General features: G+C 37.1%; 1 protein-coding gene across 1 annotated transcript in view; it reads left to right on the top strand.

The window, feature by feature from the left end:
- The first annotated feature begins 7,163 nt into the window (after positions 1-7,163).
- Positions 7,164-16,210, top strand: part of LOC123540113 (neo-calmodulin-like) — a 194,626-nt gene continuing 185,579 nt past the window's right edge. The window contains exon 1 of the mRNA XM_053526327.1: positions 7,164-7,744. Coding sequence (XP_053382302.1) covers positions 7,697-7,744 — 48 coding nt within the window. The 5' untranslated portion in view covers positions 7,164-7,696. The remainder of the gene's footprint in view (positions 7,745-16,210) is intronic.

A 16,210-nucleotide genomic window follows, 5' to 3' on the forward strand; every position in this document is an offset into this window, starting at 1 on the left:
TCCGTCGTGACAGCTTAGTGGTGGATGTTTGTATAGTGTCCGCCGTGGCAGCTTAGTGATGGATGTCTGTATAGAGTCCGCCGTACCAGCTTAGTAGTGGATGTATGTATAGTGTCTACCATGATAGATTAGTGATGGATGTCTGTATGTATAGAGTCCGCCGTGCCAGCTTAATGATGGATGTCTGTATAGAATCCGCTCTGGCAACTTTGTGGTGGATGTCTGTATAGAGTCCGCCGTGGCAGCTTAGTGGTGGATGTCTGTATAGAGTCCTCCGTGCCAGCTTAGTGGTGGCTGTCTGTATAGTGTCCGCCGTGGCAGCATAGTGGTTCATGTCTGTATTGAGTCCGCTGTGCCAGCTTAGTGGAGGATGTCTGTATTGTGTCCGCCGTTGCAGCTTAGTGTTTTGATGTCTGTATAGAGTCCGCCGTGACAGCTTAGTGGTAGATGGCTGTATAGAGTCCGCCGTGGCAGCCTAGTGGTGAATCTCTGCATAGAATCTGCCGTGGCAGCTTAGTGGTGGATGTCTGTAAGGTGTCCGGAGTGGCAGCTTAGTGGTGAATGTCTGTATAGGGTCCGCCGTATCAGCTTAGTGGTGGATGCCTGTATAGAGTCCGCCGTGGCAGCTTAGTGGTGGATGTCTGTATAGTGTCCGCCGTGGCAGTATAGTGGTGTATGTCTGTATAGAGTCCACCGTGGCAGCTTAGTCGTTGATGTCTGTATAGAGTCCACCGTGGCAACTTAGTGGTGGATGTCTGTATAGAGTCCGCCGTGGCAGCTTAGTGGTAGATGTCTGTATAAAGTCCGCCGTGGCAACATAGTGGTGGATGTCTGTATACATTCCGCCTTGGCAGCTTAATGATGGATGTCTGTATAGAGTCCACCGTGGCAACTTAGTGGTGGACGCCTGTATAGAGTCCACCGTGGCAGCTTAGTAGTGGATGTCTGTATAGAGTCTAACATGATAGCTTAGTGATGGATGTCTGTATAGTGTCCGCCGTGCCAGCTTAGTGGTGGATGTCTGTACAATTCATAATCTAAATATGGTATGGCAAGATGACAAAAAGTACAAATTTGATACAAGTTTCACTGTCTAAATAAATTGTTTAACGGGAGAGACAGGATGTATTAGATCAAATAGTGTTTGGAATAGTTGATTTAACATAGGTTAGTATTAATATGCATTTATATTGTACAAAAATATAAAGCTGAAAAATTAGTGTGTACGTCTACATACCTTTAGACCCTATTTGTATTATTTCTTACTTCAAAACCTTTGTATATATAAATGCATAAATTACGTACATCAGTGATATTATCACACTTAAGTAACTGTAAAAAACTTAAAAAAGCTAGGATGGCGCCAGATATAATTTCTAATATACTGTTTTCGGAGGCTTAAGAAATCCTGGCATTTTATAACGAAATGATATTCGTCCTCGAGCGCATTACACCTTGTACATTTTTTTTGTGGATGTCTGTATAGAGTCCTCTGTGCCAGCTTAGTGGTGGCTGTCTGTATAGTGTCCGCCGAGGCAGCGTAGTGGTTGATGTCTGTATTGAGTCCGCTGTGCCAGCTTAGTGGTGGATGTCTGTATAGTGTCCGCCGTGCCAGCTTAGTGGTGGATGGCTGTATAGAGTCCGCCGTGGCAGCTTAGTGGTGAATCTCTGCATAGAATCCGCCATGACAGCTTAGTGGTGGATGTCTGTATAGTGTCCGCCGTGGCATCTTAGTGGTGGATGTCTGTATAGCGTCCGCCGTGGCAGCTTAGTGGTTGATGTCTGTATAGAGTCCACCGTGGCAACTTAGTGGTGGATGTCTGTATAGAGTCCGCCGTGCCAGCTTAGTGGTAGATGTCTGTATAAAGTCCGCCGTGGTAACATAGTGGCGGATGTCTGTATACAGTCCGCCTTGGCAGCTTAGAGGTGGATGTCTGTATAGTGTCCGCCGAGGCAGCGTACTGGTGGATGTCTGTATAGAGACCGCTGTGTCAGCTTAGTGGTGGATGTATGTGTTGTGTCCGCCGTGGCAGCTTAGTGGAGGATGTCTGTATAGCGTCTACCATGGCAACTTAGTTGTGGATGTCTGTATAGAGTCCGCCGTGCCAGCTTAGTGGTGGATGTCTGTATACTGTCCACCGTGCCAGCTTAGTGGTGGATGTCTGTACAGAGTCCGCCGTATCAGCTTAGTGGTGGATGTCTGTATAGAGTCCGCCGTGGCAGCTTAGTGGTGGATGTCTGTATAGAGTCCGCCGTGGTAGCTTAGTGGTGGCTGTCTGTACAGAGTCCTCCGTGGCAGCTTAATGGTGGATGTCTGTATAGTGTCCGCCGTGGCAGCTTAGTGGTGGATGTTTGTATTGTGTCCGCCGTGGCAGTATAGTGGTGGATGTCTGTGTAGAGAGTCCGCCGTGCCAGCTTAGTGGTGGATGTCTGCATAGAGTCCGCCGCGGCAATTTGGTGGTGGCTGTCTGTATAGAGTCCGCCGTTGCAACTTAGTGATGGTTGTCTGCTTAGAGTCCGCCGTATCAGCTTAGCGGTGAATGTCTGCATAGAATCCGCCGTGGCAGCTTAGTGGTGGATGTCTGTATAGTGTCCGCCGTGGCAGCTTAGTGATGGTTGTTTGTATAGGGTCCGCCGTATCAGCTTAGTTATGGATGTCTGTATAGAGTCCGCCGTGGCAGCTTAGTGGTGGATGTCTGTTTAGTGTCCGCCGTGGCGAATAGTGGTGGATGTCTGTATAGAGTCCGCCATGGCAGCTTTGTGATTGATGTCTGTATAGAGTCCGCCGTGGCAACTTAGTGGTGGATGTCTGTATAGAGTCCGCCGTGGCAGCTTAGTGGTAGATGTCTGTATAAAGTCCGCCGTGGCAACATAGTGGTAGTATTCTTTAGATCATGCCCTACCGTTTTTTACCAACAGCTATAAACACAGCTTTCAGTGGGTATAAAGAAATAATAGTGTAAACGTCAGCAAAGAGATAAATTGACAATGACTGCAAAAATATTGTAAAAAACACCCAAAATTATTTGCATATCAATAAAAAAAGTTGAATGTCGTGACAGTAATACGGAACTAAAGTAAATTATACATGGCTGTAATACTACACAACACAATACAAATAACGGGAAACGCGTTCGCATGACTACATGATTTCAAACAAAAACAGAATTTAAAAAAATCGATCTTCTAGACAACATATTTGCAGAAGCTGTATACAAGGAATTTACACATTTATACATTCACTGAACAAGTTCTCACTTGTGAATGACAACAACAGGTTCAACGTATTTTGCATAATGGTGATAAAACAATCTCTGTCACAACTTTTTCGGTCTAACATTAAATAACCAAGATTTTTACAAAATACAATGTAACAAAATAGCATGTGTGTGCGAAAGTGAGTGCGTGCGTGTCCTCTACGTGTAGGGCGCCAAGCTAGGAAGTTACCTGGTCTAGTCTTTGTGGTATGTGACGCGGCTATGGAGCGAACCCACGACCACTCGCACTAAAAGCGCTCTACTATTAGGCTACCGAGGTTGTTAAAGAGAAAACAGAGTCGTAATGGATGTTCCTACGAGTGTTTCTCCTACCATACCACAAGAAATAATAACCAGAACCGGGTACTGTTTGAATGACTTAACGCTCAAGAACACCCACTGGTAGAACGTCACTTTGTGCCGACTGGTGTATAAACAGATTTTAGTATTTAAAGATGCCAGTTAAAGTGATTTATAACAGAAGTTGATCATTTATATTTGATTATGCAGAATACCATAAATGCGAAATGACTGTATCATTCCATATTTTAAATACCAGTTTACCTCATGTAACTAAATTTGTATAGTTTCGGAACTTGTTCTGAATAAAAGTTTCTGCCATGATTGTTGTTTTTGCTAAGTTAATGACACTGTTGCTATATTTCTAGCGTCCAAATATGATATTAAAACATATGGTACGTTAGAATATTAAAAATAATGTCTTAAAATCAACGTGAAATGTCCGGTTCCCTTTAATTATGGTCAAATATCTCAAAAATAAGCACACGGACCTAAACATTTTATTTCACCAAATTATAGGCCGTGTGTTTATTTACAATTGTGAGAAGTTTCATCAAAATCTACATTGTAGAAAATTTTCTATTCGCGAAAATATTATGAAAGTTATGATTTTCCCATAGACTTTCATTATGAAATATTGCGTGAGGTCCATATTTTTCAAATCAGTGTAGCAAAAAATCAAGCACACGACTCTATCTTTTTATTTGCTGAATTTTCTAGGTATATTCTGAAGTTTTGAAAAATTGGAGTTTAATCAAAATCTACATTGTAGAAAAGGTTTCGATCCAAACGTGCAGAACTACCTTAACGTGCTTGGTCACATTCTTTGTTTCCAAAGAACCTTCTTACAGACTTCATTGACTATCACAAAAGCAATCTTAGTGCTGTATAGTAGCGACCATAAAAGATTCAGTGTTTATAGAATTCCGCGAAAGCCAGGGCTGGGTAGGGGCCGGGGCGTGAGGGGTGTTGCGTTTTCCATTACTTCTCATGACCCAATCATACCGATTCTGCTATTATTTTTGCTTGGATTTTCTTACAGATTTTGTCCATAGTAATTATTTATCCTGCCTAATTTCTAGAATGAACTGTTCATCACTCGATTTGGGCAGCATCGGGGGTTCACTGAATAGCGATGAGTGCAGGCCACGATCACCCTGCACGGGCGTGCAAAAACACTTGCCGCCAGCAGTCAAAAGGTTAAAGACAAATCATTCAGACAAAATTCTGGAGCCTAGTCCACTTCATGAAAGATAAGCTAAGATATTATGATCAGCCTATGTTTAGAAATAGGGAGGTTGCTCAAACTTTCTTTCACAGTAAGCCATTTCGCATTTATCACTGTGACTGTGTATAACGAGAAAGCTGTATTCTACATGATACAGTCAGTATGACGGGAGAGCTGGTATTCTACATGATACAGTCAGTATGACGGGGTAGCAGGTATTCTGCATGATACAGTCAGTATGACAGGACAGCTGGTATATTCTACATGACACAGTCCTTTTGCATTTGTCACTTTGTGTATGACGGAAGAGCTGGTATTCTGCATGATACAGTCAGCATGACGGGAGAGCTGGTATTCTGCATGATACAGTCAGTATGACGGGAGAGCTGGTATTCTGCATGATACAGTCAGCATGACGGGAGAGCTGGTATTCTGCATGATACAGTCAGCATGACGGGGGAGCTGGTATTCTGCATGATACAGTCAGCATGACGGGAGAGCTGGTATTCTGAATGATACAGTCAGCTGCACGATACAGTCAGTATGACAGGAGAGCTGGTATTCTGCATGATACAGTCAGCATGACGGGAGAGCTGGTATTCTGCATGATACAGTCAGCATGACGGGAGAGCTGGTATTCTGCATGATACAGTCAGTATGACGGGAGAGCTGGTATTCTGAATGATACAGTCAGTATGACGGGAGAGCTAGTATTCTGCATGATACAGTCAGTATGACAGGACAACTGGTATTTTACATGATAAAGTCAGTATGACTAGAGAGCTGGTAATCTACATGACACAGTAATTTTGCATTTATCACTTTGATTGTGTATGACGGAAGAGCTGGTATTCTACATGACACAGTCAGTATGACTGGAGAGTTGGTATTCTACATGATACAGTAAGTATGACGGGAGAGCAGGTGTTCTGCATGATACTGTAAGTATGGCAGGACAGTTGGTATTCTAGATCTACAAGGTACAGTTAGTATGACGGGAGAGCTGGTATTCTACATGATGCATTCAGTTTGACAAGAGAGCTGGTATTCTACGTGATGCAATCAATTTGACAGAAAGACAGGTATTTTACATGATACAGTCAGTATGACAGGATAACATGTATTCTACAAGATACAATCACTATGATAGGATAACAGATCTTCTACATGATACAGTTAGTATGACAGGATAACATGCATTAACTATGACAAGATAACAGATATTCTACATGATGCAGTCAGTATGACAGGATATCATGTATTCTGCATGATAAGTCAATATGAAAGGAAGCAGGTATTTAAGATATTCGTACACGCAATAAATTCATATAGGCATTTTGATTCATTTTTTATAATGGCCGTCAAAAAGTACAATTTAATGTTCATCGCAGGCTCGCGTAATATCGCACCAATGTTGTTTTTCTTAGTTAACACTTTATTTTTGTGTCTTTCTATATAAAATATTTAGTGTTTTATATTATCAAATGCATCGTTTTACGTTCACTATTTATCTGCAATACTTACATTGTTTGGCTTCTTTCGGAGTGTGGTATATAACAGACGTAATATAGGACATGAACGTCTGAAGTTGATTTTGAGAAAAGTTAGAAAAGCGGGTCTCTTTCAGACACCTGGTATGACTCATTTCACCTGTTGTTTCTAATTCAGTTAAACATGTTTATTTGCAAACAGATCAGGTAAGAAATATAATGAACAGAGATTACGGTGCTATTTCAAATGAATTGACTTTGTATCGAGTTCTAAATTTAACTGTGTTTATAATGAAATAAGTGATAGTTTATCTCAGAATGTGGGAAAGTGTTTGAGATACGTATTAATGTTTGAATTGATTTGTGTATTAGTTAGTTTTAAATGTGTTAAAATGTTCTGTAAATTGCGATGTGATTAAATACATATAGGAACGGGGATAGCGTAGTATTTTGCACATACGAAGTATAAATAATGAAAAGAAGTAATAGCAAGGATTTCTTTACGGTAAAACAACTTGCAAGGTGATACATGTATAATAAATACAGAAACCAACTATAGAAAGCGTGGATATATCGCAGGAAAAATTCACTCTACTATGTGTATTAGTTGGCACTAAACATTCCAAACATAAAAACAATTATACCAGGTAATGCAAGGTTACATAGTCTGCTTATTTACCGCATTCTGGAAGAAATAAGACGTACTGTTGTATTAATTGGTTCAAAAGTACACAAGTAATTAACTTCAGTTAGCATTTAAACGAAATGAAACAACGCGGTTAGAGAAACAGAAAACTCGTCATGTTAAATAAAAAACAACCCTTATTCATTATACCCCTATTGTTTTCCTTATATAGTTAACTCAACTTTTTCACGCAAATGTTTTTTGACAGAAAAAAAGCAACAAGTAAATATCTGCTGACACGCTAAAACAACAGCAGTAGTATTGGAAGCAACACTAACTATTGAAAACAACACTAGCAGAATTTCGGGAAGAAACACTAGTTACTGAAGCAACACGAGCAAATTTACTGGAAACAACACTTAGCTACTGGAAACAACACTAGCTACTGGAAACAACACTATACCAGCAGAATTACCAGAAACAACACTAGCAGCACTACTTGCATGAAATTATTTGTATCTCGGTTACCTTTATACACATGATATATCAACGGAATTTTTAAGATAAGCAATTGAGTACAAGCATTAAAACTGAACATTAACTTGTCAACAAAAAACTCCTGTTTAGATCAGATTTTTGAAGGAAAAAAAATGTTCAAAAGTGTGAAGGTATAGAACCACTATACCTGTTAATTAAAACAGTATGGAATTATAGCATAACTTTAGTGATTAAAGTTCAGGAATATTCACAGTGCATTTACGTCAGAAGAGGATAATCATTGTACAAGCAGACGATAATGTTATCTCTAGATTGCTGTAGCAGCTCCCAGAGCAGCCGCTCAAAGGTAAATAATTATTAAGAGGTTGTAAATATTTTAATGTACGAACTGACTTTTTTTTACCAAATTTTGAAGAACACCTTCACTTTTATAAAACAAACTAATGAAATAAGATTCTGTAAACATTTGAATTATACAAAACAGACGATTAAACTCTTGGCTTGTATCAAATATATCCGTGAAGATATTGAAATCTAAACATTTCTCTAATCTGTCAACATGTTGTCCGTACAAATATTAAGATCAAATGATTTTTATCCTTCCAACATTTCTATCCGTACAGTAAAATCAAAATACTTCTCTTTTCTGTCAACATTGTAACCATACAGACACTGAAATCTTCACCTCTCTATTTACGTCTACAATGTATTCGTACCGACATTGAAGGGGGGGGGGGGGGGGGGGGGGGGGGGGGGGGGGGGGGGGGGGGGGGGTCCCAGTTAGGTGTCTGCGCAAAATGTTTTTTGATTTTATTTATACTTTGTGGTAATATACTTACATGTATTAAGCTTCATTAACAAGTGTTACTGTTACCAGTTTTGACTTACTTTTATAGATATTCACATTTAAAGTGGTGGGGTAATCTGACATGTGACCAGCCAGGAACACAATTTCTGTTATTTTTTTTAAAATGGTTCTAACTTTTACCTGAAACTTTTATGATAAAATAACTATGCAAAGGACATTCACACAACATGTTGCGTTTTAAATTGTACTGAATACTTTTTTCAGCACAGAGCCACAAAGTGGTCTAATCAAATTTACTGATTTTCAGTGAACGAAATTCACCAAAAAGCTAAAACAATTTTTATTAGTTGAGATATTAAAGTGTTATTTTCAGCAGATATTGTAAACTAAATAAACATAAAAATGACAGTATATCAGTATATTCTGATTAATATTGGAAGAGTGGTACACACCCCAAACTGGTAAAAGTGGGTGGGGTAAATAAATATTCGAAGCAACACTACAAAAATTGTGCAGTTGTTACGAAATGGCCTCAGATTGTCTATTACTATCCTAATTGTACCCCCATGAGTGGTGGGGGCATATAGATTTGCTCTTGTCCGTGCGTCCGTCCGTCCATCCCTCCGTGCGTCCGTCCATCCGTCCGTGCGTCCGTCCATAGTTCGTGACGCGCCTAGCTCAAAAAGTATTTGATATAAATTGATGAAACCTTGCAAGAGTCTTTATCATGATATGGACTTGCGCACCTTCTATTTTTTCGTCTGGCTCCGCCCCCTAATTTTAGAGTTACTGCCCCTGAAATAGTAAAAAATGCACAGTGTCACCTTGTGACACGCCTAGCTCAAAAAGTATTTGATATAAATTGATGAAATCTTGCATGAGTCTATATAATGATATGAACCTGCACACCTCCTATTTTTCGTCTGGCTCCGCCCCCTATTTCTAGAGTTATGGCCCATGAAATAGTAAAAATGCACATTTTCACCTTGTGACAAGCCTAGCTCAAAAAGTACTTGATATAGATTCATGAAACCTTCCATTAGTCTTAATCATGATACGAACTTGCGCATCTCCTATTTTTAATCTGGATCCGCGCCCTATTTCTAGAGTTATGCCCCTGAAATAGTCAAAAATGCACATTTTCACCTTGTGACACGCCTAGCACAAAAAGTATTTGATATAAATTGATGAGTGTTATTATGATATGAACTTGCGCACCTACTATTTTTTATCTTGTCTCCCCCTAGTTCTAGAGTTTATGGCCCTGATATAGTAAGAAAATGCACATTTTTACCTAATTATGTGCCTTACTCAGAAGTATTCTCGTGCCTTACTCAGAAGTATCTAAATGTAAATTCATGAAACCTTGCTTGAGTCTTTATCATATTTGACCTTTGCACACATGGCATTCTTCTTGAGAATTTTAGCATTCATTACAGAGTTATGGCCCTTGAAATAGCCAAAATAGGGGATTTTTGTTTTGATGCTCATAGCTCAAAAAGTATATGGTATAGAATAATGAATCCTTTTCATATTTTTTTAGGCTATACCCCATTTAGACTGCAAACATTTGAATTATTTCCCCTTATTTGTGACAAATGTACCAGTCCGGGAATTGGGGCACACCATGTGTCCTACAGACACATTCTAGTTTTATTAAATACAGACTTGGGTTGATAAATTTTAACAAAAAAAATTCTCTTTAATAAGACTTTATACATGTGTGCCATGGAAAAATCAATGCAGAAAATGTAATGTTAATTTGAACAACAGCTTTCCCCAAAATATACTGCCTCAGGCAAAACCTTTTGTTAAATACTTTGAGCTTTCAGGGTTAATTTGGTTTGTCTACATGTCATGTTCAAGGTCCCTGCTTTTTCCATGACACACATGTATAAAGTGGGAAATTTTTTTGTTAATTTATCAATCAATGTTGTATTAATAAAATTAAGATAGTAATAGACAATCTGAGGCCATTTCGGAACAACTGCACAATTTTGTAGTGTTGCTTCGAATATTTATTTACCCCACCCACTTTTACCCAGTTTTTAGAGTGTACCACTCTTCCAATATTAATCAGAGTGTACTGATATACTGTCATTTTAATGTTTATTTAGTTTACAATATCTGCTGAAAATAACACCTTAATATCTCAACTAATGAAAAATGTTTTAGTTTTTTCGTGAAGTTCGTTCATTGAAAATCAGTAAATTTGATTAGACCACTTTGTGGCTCTGTGCTGAAAAAAGTATTCAGTACAATTTAAAATGCAACATGTTGTGTGAATGTCCATTGCATAGTTATTTTATCATGAAAGTTTCAGGTAAAAAGTTAGAACCATTTTTAAAAAAATAACAGAAATTGTGTTCCTGGCTGGTCACATGTCAGATTACCCCACCCACTTTAAATGTAAATATCTATAAAAGATAGTCAAAACTGGTAACAGTAACATTTGTTAATGAAACTTAATACATGTAAGTATATTACCACAAAGTATAAATAAAATCAGAAAACATTTTGCGCAGACACCTAACTGGGACCCCCCCCCCCCCCCCCCCCCCCCCTTGCATCTCTTTAGTCTGTCAATATTGTATTCGTAAAGACCTCTCTACTTGTACTGTCAATGAAATTGGCATCTCTTTAGTCGGTCAACATTGATTCGTAAAGACCTCTCTACTTGTAATGACAATGAAATTGGCATCTCTTTAGTCTGTTAACATTTATCCGTAAAGACAATAAAATCTGCACCTCTCTTTTTCTGTCAACAATGAGTCGGTACATTGAACTTTGCACCTTTCTATTATGTTAACGATGTATCCGTACAGACAATGAAATCTGTACCTCGCGTTTCCGTCAAAACATGAATCGGCACAATGAACTCTGTACCTCTCTATTCTGTTAACAATTTATCCGTATAGACAATGAAATCTGCATCTCGCCTTTCCGTCAACAATGAGTCCGTGCAGACAATGAACTCTATACCTCACGTTTCCGTCAAAAAATGAATCGACACAATGAACTCTGTACCCCTCTATTCTGTTAACAATTTATCCGTGCAGACAATGAAATCTGCACCGCGCGTTTCCGTCAACAATAAATCGACACAATGAACTCTGTACCCATCTATTTTGTTAACAATTTATCCGTACAGACAATGAAATCTGCATCTCGCCTTTCCGTCATCAATGAATCGGCACAATGAACTTTGCATCTCTCTATTCTGTTAACAATGTATTCTTACAGACAATGAACCCTATACCTCTCTATCATGTTAACAATTTATCCGTAAAGACAATAAAATCTGCATCTCGCCTTTCCGTCAACAATAAATCGGCACTATGAACTCTACACCTCTCTATTCTGTTAACAATTTATCTGTAAAGACAATGAAATCTGCATCTCGCCTTTCCGTCATCAATAAATCGGCACTATGAACCCTGCATTTCTCTATCATGTTAACAATTTATCCGTAAAGACAATAAAACCTGCATCTCGCCTTTCCGTCAACAATAAATCGGCACTATGAACTCTCCACATCTCTATTCTGTTAACAATTTATCTGTAAAGACAATGAAATCTGCATCTCGCCTTTCGTCATCAATAAATCGGCACTATGAACTTTGCACCTCTCTATTCTGTTAACAATGTATTTGAACAGACATTGAAATCTGCATCTCGCCTTTCCGTCAACAATGAGTCCGTGCAGGCATTGAATTATGTACCTCTCTATTCTGTTTACAATTTCTCCATACAGGCAATGAAATCTGCATCTCGCCTTTTCGTCAACAATTTATGCGTACGACAATGAACTCTGTACCTCTCTATTCTGTTAACAATTTATCTACAGACAAAGTAATCTGAACCTCTCTTGTCATAAGAACAATGTATCTGTGCAGTCATTACAATCTGTACTACTTCTTTCCTTTTTACAATATACCCGTACAAACAAAAGAATTTGCACTTATCTCTTTCTGTCAACATTATATTCGTACAGACATGAAATCTAGACATGACTACTCATGGGTTCGAACCTCACTCGGGGCGTTGAATTCTTTATGTGAGGAAGCCATCCAGCTGCCTTACGGAAGGTCGGTGGTTCTACCCAGTTACCAGCTCGTGATGAAATAATGTACGGAGGGGCATCTGGGGTCTTCCTCCACCATAAAATCTGGAAAGTTGTCATATGCCCAATAACTGTGTCGGTGCGACGTTAAACCCAACAAAATATATAAATCTACGGAAGCTAGGACATATCTATTGTTTGCTGACCTAAACATGTACTATTCATAAAGGATCAGCCGATTAAAGTGCAAACGACGATTCAATGCGAATTGGTGATTATGGTATCATGTATATTGGATATAGAACACCAGCTTTCCATTGAAAATGTTTATATCATTTTAGTATATACAGATGTTGATTTGGAATTTCTAAAAGAAATGCACATGGTATAATATATTTGTTACATCTTAAATAAATAAACGCATTATTAATGATGTTTAAATATTATGTAATATTCTGGTGTTGTTTATTGTCTAAATGTATTCCATTCCAAATGTATTTTTTCTACTTCGTATTATAAGTGCATGCCTCAAAGGGTTTTTATCGATACAAATGAGCATAGAATATGGTTGAAATATCTTTTAATCCATTCCTTTTTTATAATCTTATATAAAATTTTCGAATTCTGTCATTAAACGCTTGATAGACTTCAATGTACTTTGTTTCGCATGTTAAGCCATGTCTCAAATTACGTACATACCATTGATCTACAATTACAATTTATATTTTTCAAAAAAAGAAATCTTTACCATTTTGTTTTTGGTCAACAAATTACCATCAGCGATTATTATCCTTCCTTTTCTGTAACGTTATCCGGGAAAATCCTAACTCTGTAACATGATATCCTCAATAACCGAGTCTCGTGTAACAGTTCCTCCCCCCCCCCCCCCCCCCCCCCCCCGTGACTAAAGTCTTGTCTTTTCCGTCAACAATGTATTTGAATATTGAAACCTGCAATGCTCTATTCTGTCAACAAGCTACATCTTTCTATTTTATTTTTTAACATTGTACAGACAATCTGCCTCACTCCATTTTTCCACAATGTAAATGTACTGACAAATAAAATCTGCACCACCCTTTTTTCAACAATGTAATTGTACTGACAGTTAAAATCTGCCTCACTCCATTTTTCCACAATGTAATTGTACTGACAATTAAAATCTGCACCACTCTATTTTTCAACAATGTAATTGTACTGACAGTTAAAATCTGCACCACTCTATTTTCAACAATGTAATTGTACTGACAATTGATATCTGCACCAATCTCTTTTTTTCAACATTGTAATTGTACCGATAATTGAAATCTGCACCACTCTATTTTTCAATAATGTAAATGCACTGACAATTAAAATCTGCACCACTTTTTTCAATAATGTAATGAATGGTCTGGCAAATAAAATCTGCACGAAATTGTTCTGACAATTAAAATCTACACCATTCTATTTTTCAATAACAATTAAAATCTGCACAACGCTATTTTTCAACAATGTAATAACACTGACAATTAAAATCTGAACCACTCTTTTTTTCAATAATGTAATGGTCTGACAAATAAAATCTGCACGAAATTGTACTGACAATTAAAAATCTAAACCACTCTATTTTTCAATGACAATTAAAATCTGCATCACTCTATTTTTCAACAATGAAATTGTACTGACAATGAAAATCTGAACCACTCTATGTTTCAACAATGAAATTGTACTGAATATTAATATCTGCACCACTCTATTTTTCAAAAATGTAATTGCACTGACAATTAAAATCTGCACCACTCTATTTTTCAAAAATGTAATTGCACTGACAATTAAAATCTGCACCACTCTATTTTTCAAAAATGTAAATGCACTGACAAATAAAATCTGCACCACTCTATTTTTCAAAAACGTAATTGCACTGATAATTAAAATCTGCACCACTCTATTTTTCAATAATGTAATGGTCTGACAAATAAAATCTGCACCACTCTATTTTTCAAAAACGTAATTGCACTGATAATTAAAATCTGCACCACTCTAGTTTTCAATAATGTAATGGTCTGACAATTAAAATCTTCACCACTCTATTTTTCAACAATGTAATTGCACTGACAATTAATATCTGCATCACTCTATTTTTCAAAAATGTAATTGTACTGACAGTTAAAATCTGCATCACTCTATTTTTCAAAAATGTAATTGTACTGACAGTTAAAATCTGCATCACTCTATTTTTCAACAATGTAATTGCACTGACAATTAAAATCTGCATCACTCTTTTTTTCAACAATGTAACTGCACTGACAATTAAAATCTGCCTCACTCTATTTTTCAGCAATGTAATTGTACTAAAAAAATTAAAACATATGAGAATAAATGGTAAAATGTATAAAGCCATAAAGTCACTCTACAATAATGTATCATCGTGTGTGAGAATAAGTAAGATGTATACAGATTGGTTTGAGGTTAAGTCTGGATTAAGACAGGCTGTGGTCTGTCACCTATTCTTTTTAACTTTTTTATCAATGATATGGCATTGAAATTGAAGGCATTAGACCTAGGTATTGAAGTAGAAAATGGTGATAAAATATGTATTTTGTTATATGCAGATGACGTGGTTTTAGTAGCAGAAAATGAAAAAGATTTACAAACGATGTTAGACCATCTTTATGAATGGATAACAAATAATGGGTTAAGTATTAACGTTACAAAAATTAATATTGTTCACTTTAGGACAACGAGTGTTGAAAGAACTAATTTCAATTTCATGTGTGGGGAAACATCATTGAATATTGTTGATGAATATGTTTATTTAGGTTTAACTTTGGATGAATTCTTAAATTATAATACAACGGCCAAGTTTGTGGCACAGTCTGCCAGTAGAGCACTAGGATTGCTGACCGCCAAATACAAGTTAGTTGGTGGAATGCCTTACAATGTGTTTTCTAAACTCTTCGACTCTTTAGTTTGGTTTGTAATTGCCTATGGCACTGCCATTTGGGGTACACGCCAATTTCCATGTATAGATGCTATTCAAAATAGAGCAATGTGTTTATTTTTAGGAGTATCAAAATACACCCATTCAGCTGCTTTAATCGGGGATATGGGTTGGCAACCAACAACAATAAGACAATTGTCATCAATTACTAATTTATGGGTCAGGCTTTGTAAAATGTCAGCTACTAGAAAAAACCATAGAATATTTGTTTATACTTTTCATGAAAGTAGTAATAGATGTAAGAATTGGTGTTACAGAGTCAAACAATGGTATCAAAAAGTCAAATGCAATGAATTATGTACGCTAAACTTGGTAGCATCTAAACAAAGTATTGTTGAAAAGGTAAAGAAAACTGCAATGGAAGAATTTGTTAAAGACTGGAAAAATAAAGTAAACTCAGATATTGGAAGTAGTAATGTTGGTGGAAGTAAACTGAGAACATATAAACTTTTTAAAACTGAATTTAAGGTTGAAGAATACTGTAAAACGATTATGTCTAGAACACATAGATCTGCTCTAGCAAAATTTAGATGCGGTGTAGCGCCAATTAGAATCGAAACTGGTAGATATGAAAGGCTCCAGTTACATGAACGGTTGTGTCCATTCTGTATTAACAAGGTTGAATCTGAATTTCACGTAATCATGGAATGTCAGTTATATGATGACATAAGAATTAGTTTATTTAATAACATATGTTCATCAAATGAAAGTTTTTCAAGGTTGTCTAACTCTGACCAATTTCAGTACTTGTTTTCTAGTCAAAATCATATTCGTATACTATCCAAAACCTGCTTTAATATTTTAAGACGAAGATATGAGTAGATAGGTTGGTTTTAAACTGTTTAGATTTAAAATGTACATATTGCTAAACATGTTTATAAATACAATATTTAGTTTTTAAGTTTGTCTAGAGACAATTATTAATCTTTTATTGTAGATGAAATCATTTCTTAATTATGTGCAT

Source organism: Mercenaria mercenaria, chromosome 16, assembly GCF_021730395.1.
Source record: "Mercenaria mercenaria strain notata chromosome 16, MADL_Memer_1, whole genome shotgun sequence".
Taxonomy (NCBI): Eukaryota; Metazoa; Mollusca; class Bivalvia; order Venerida; family Veneridae; genus Mercenaria; species Mercenaria mercenaria.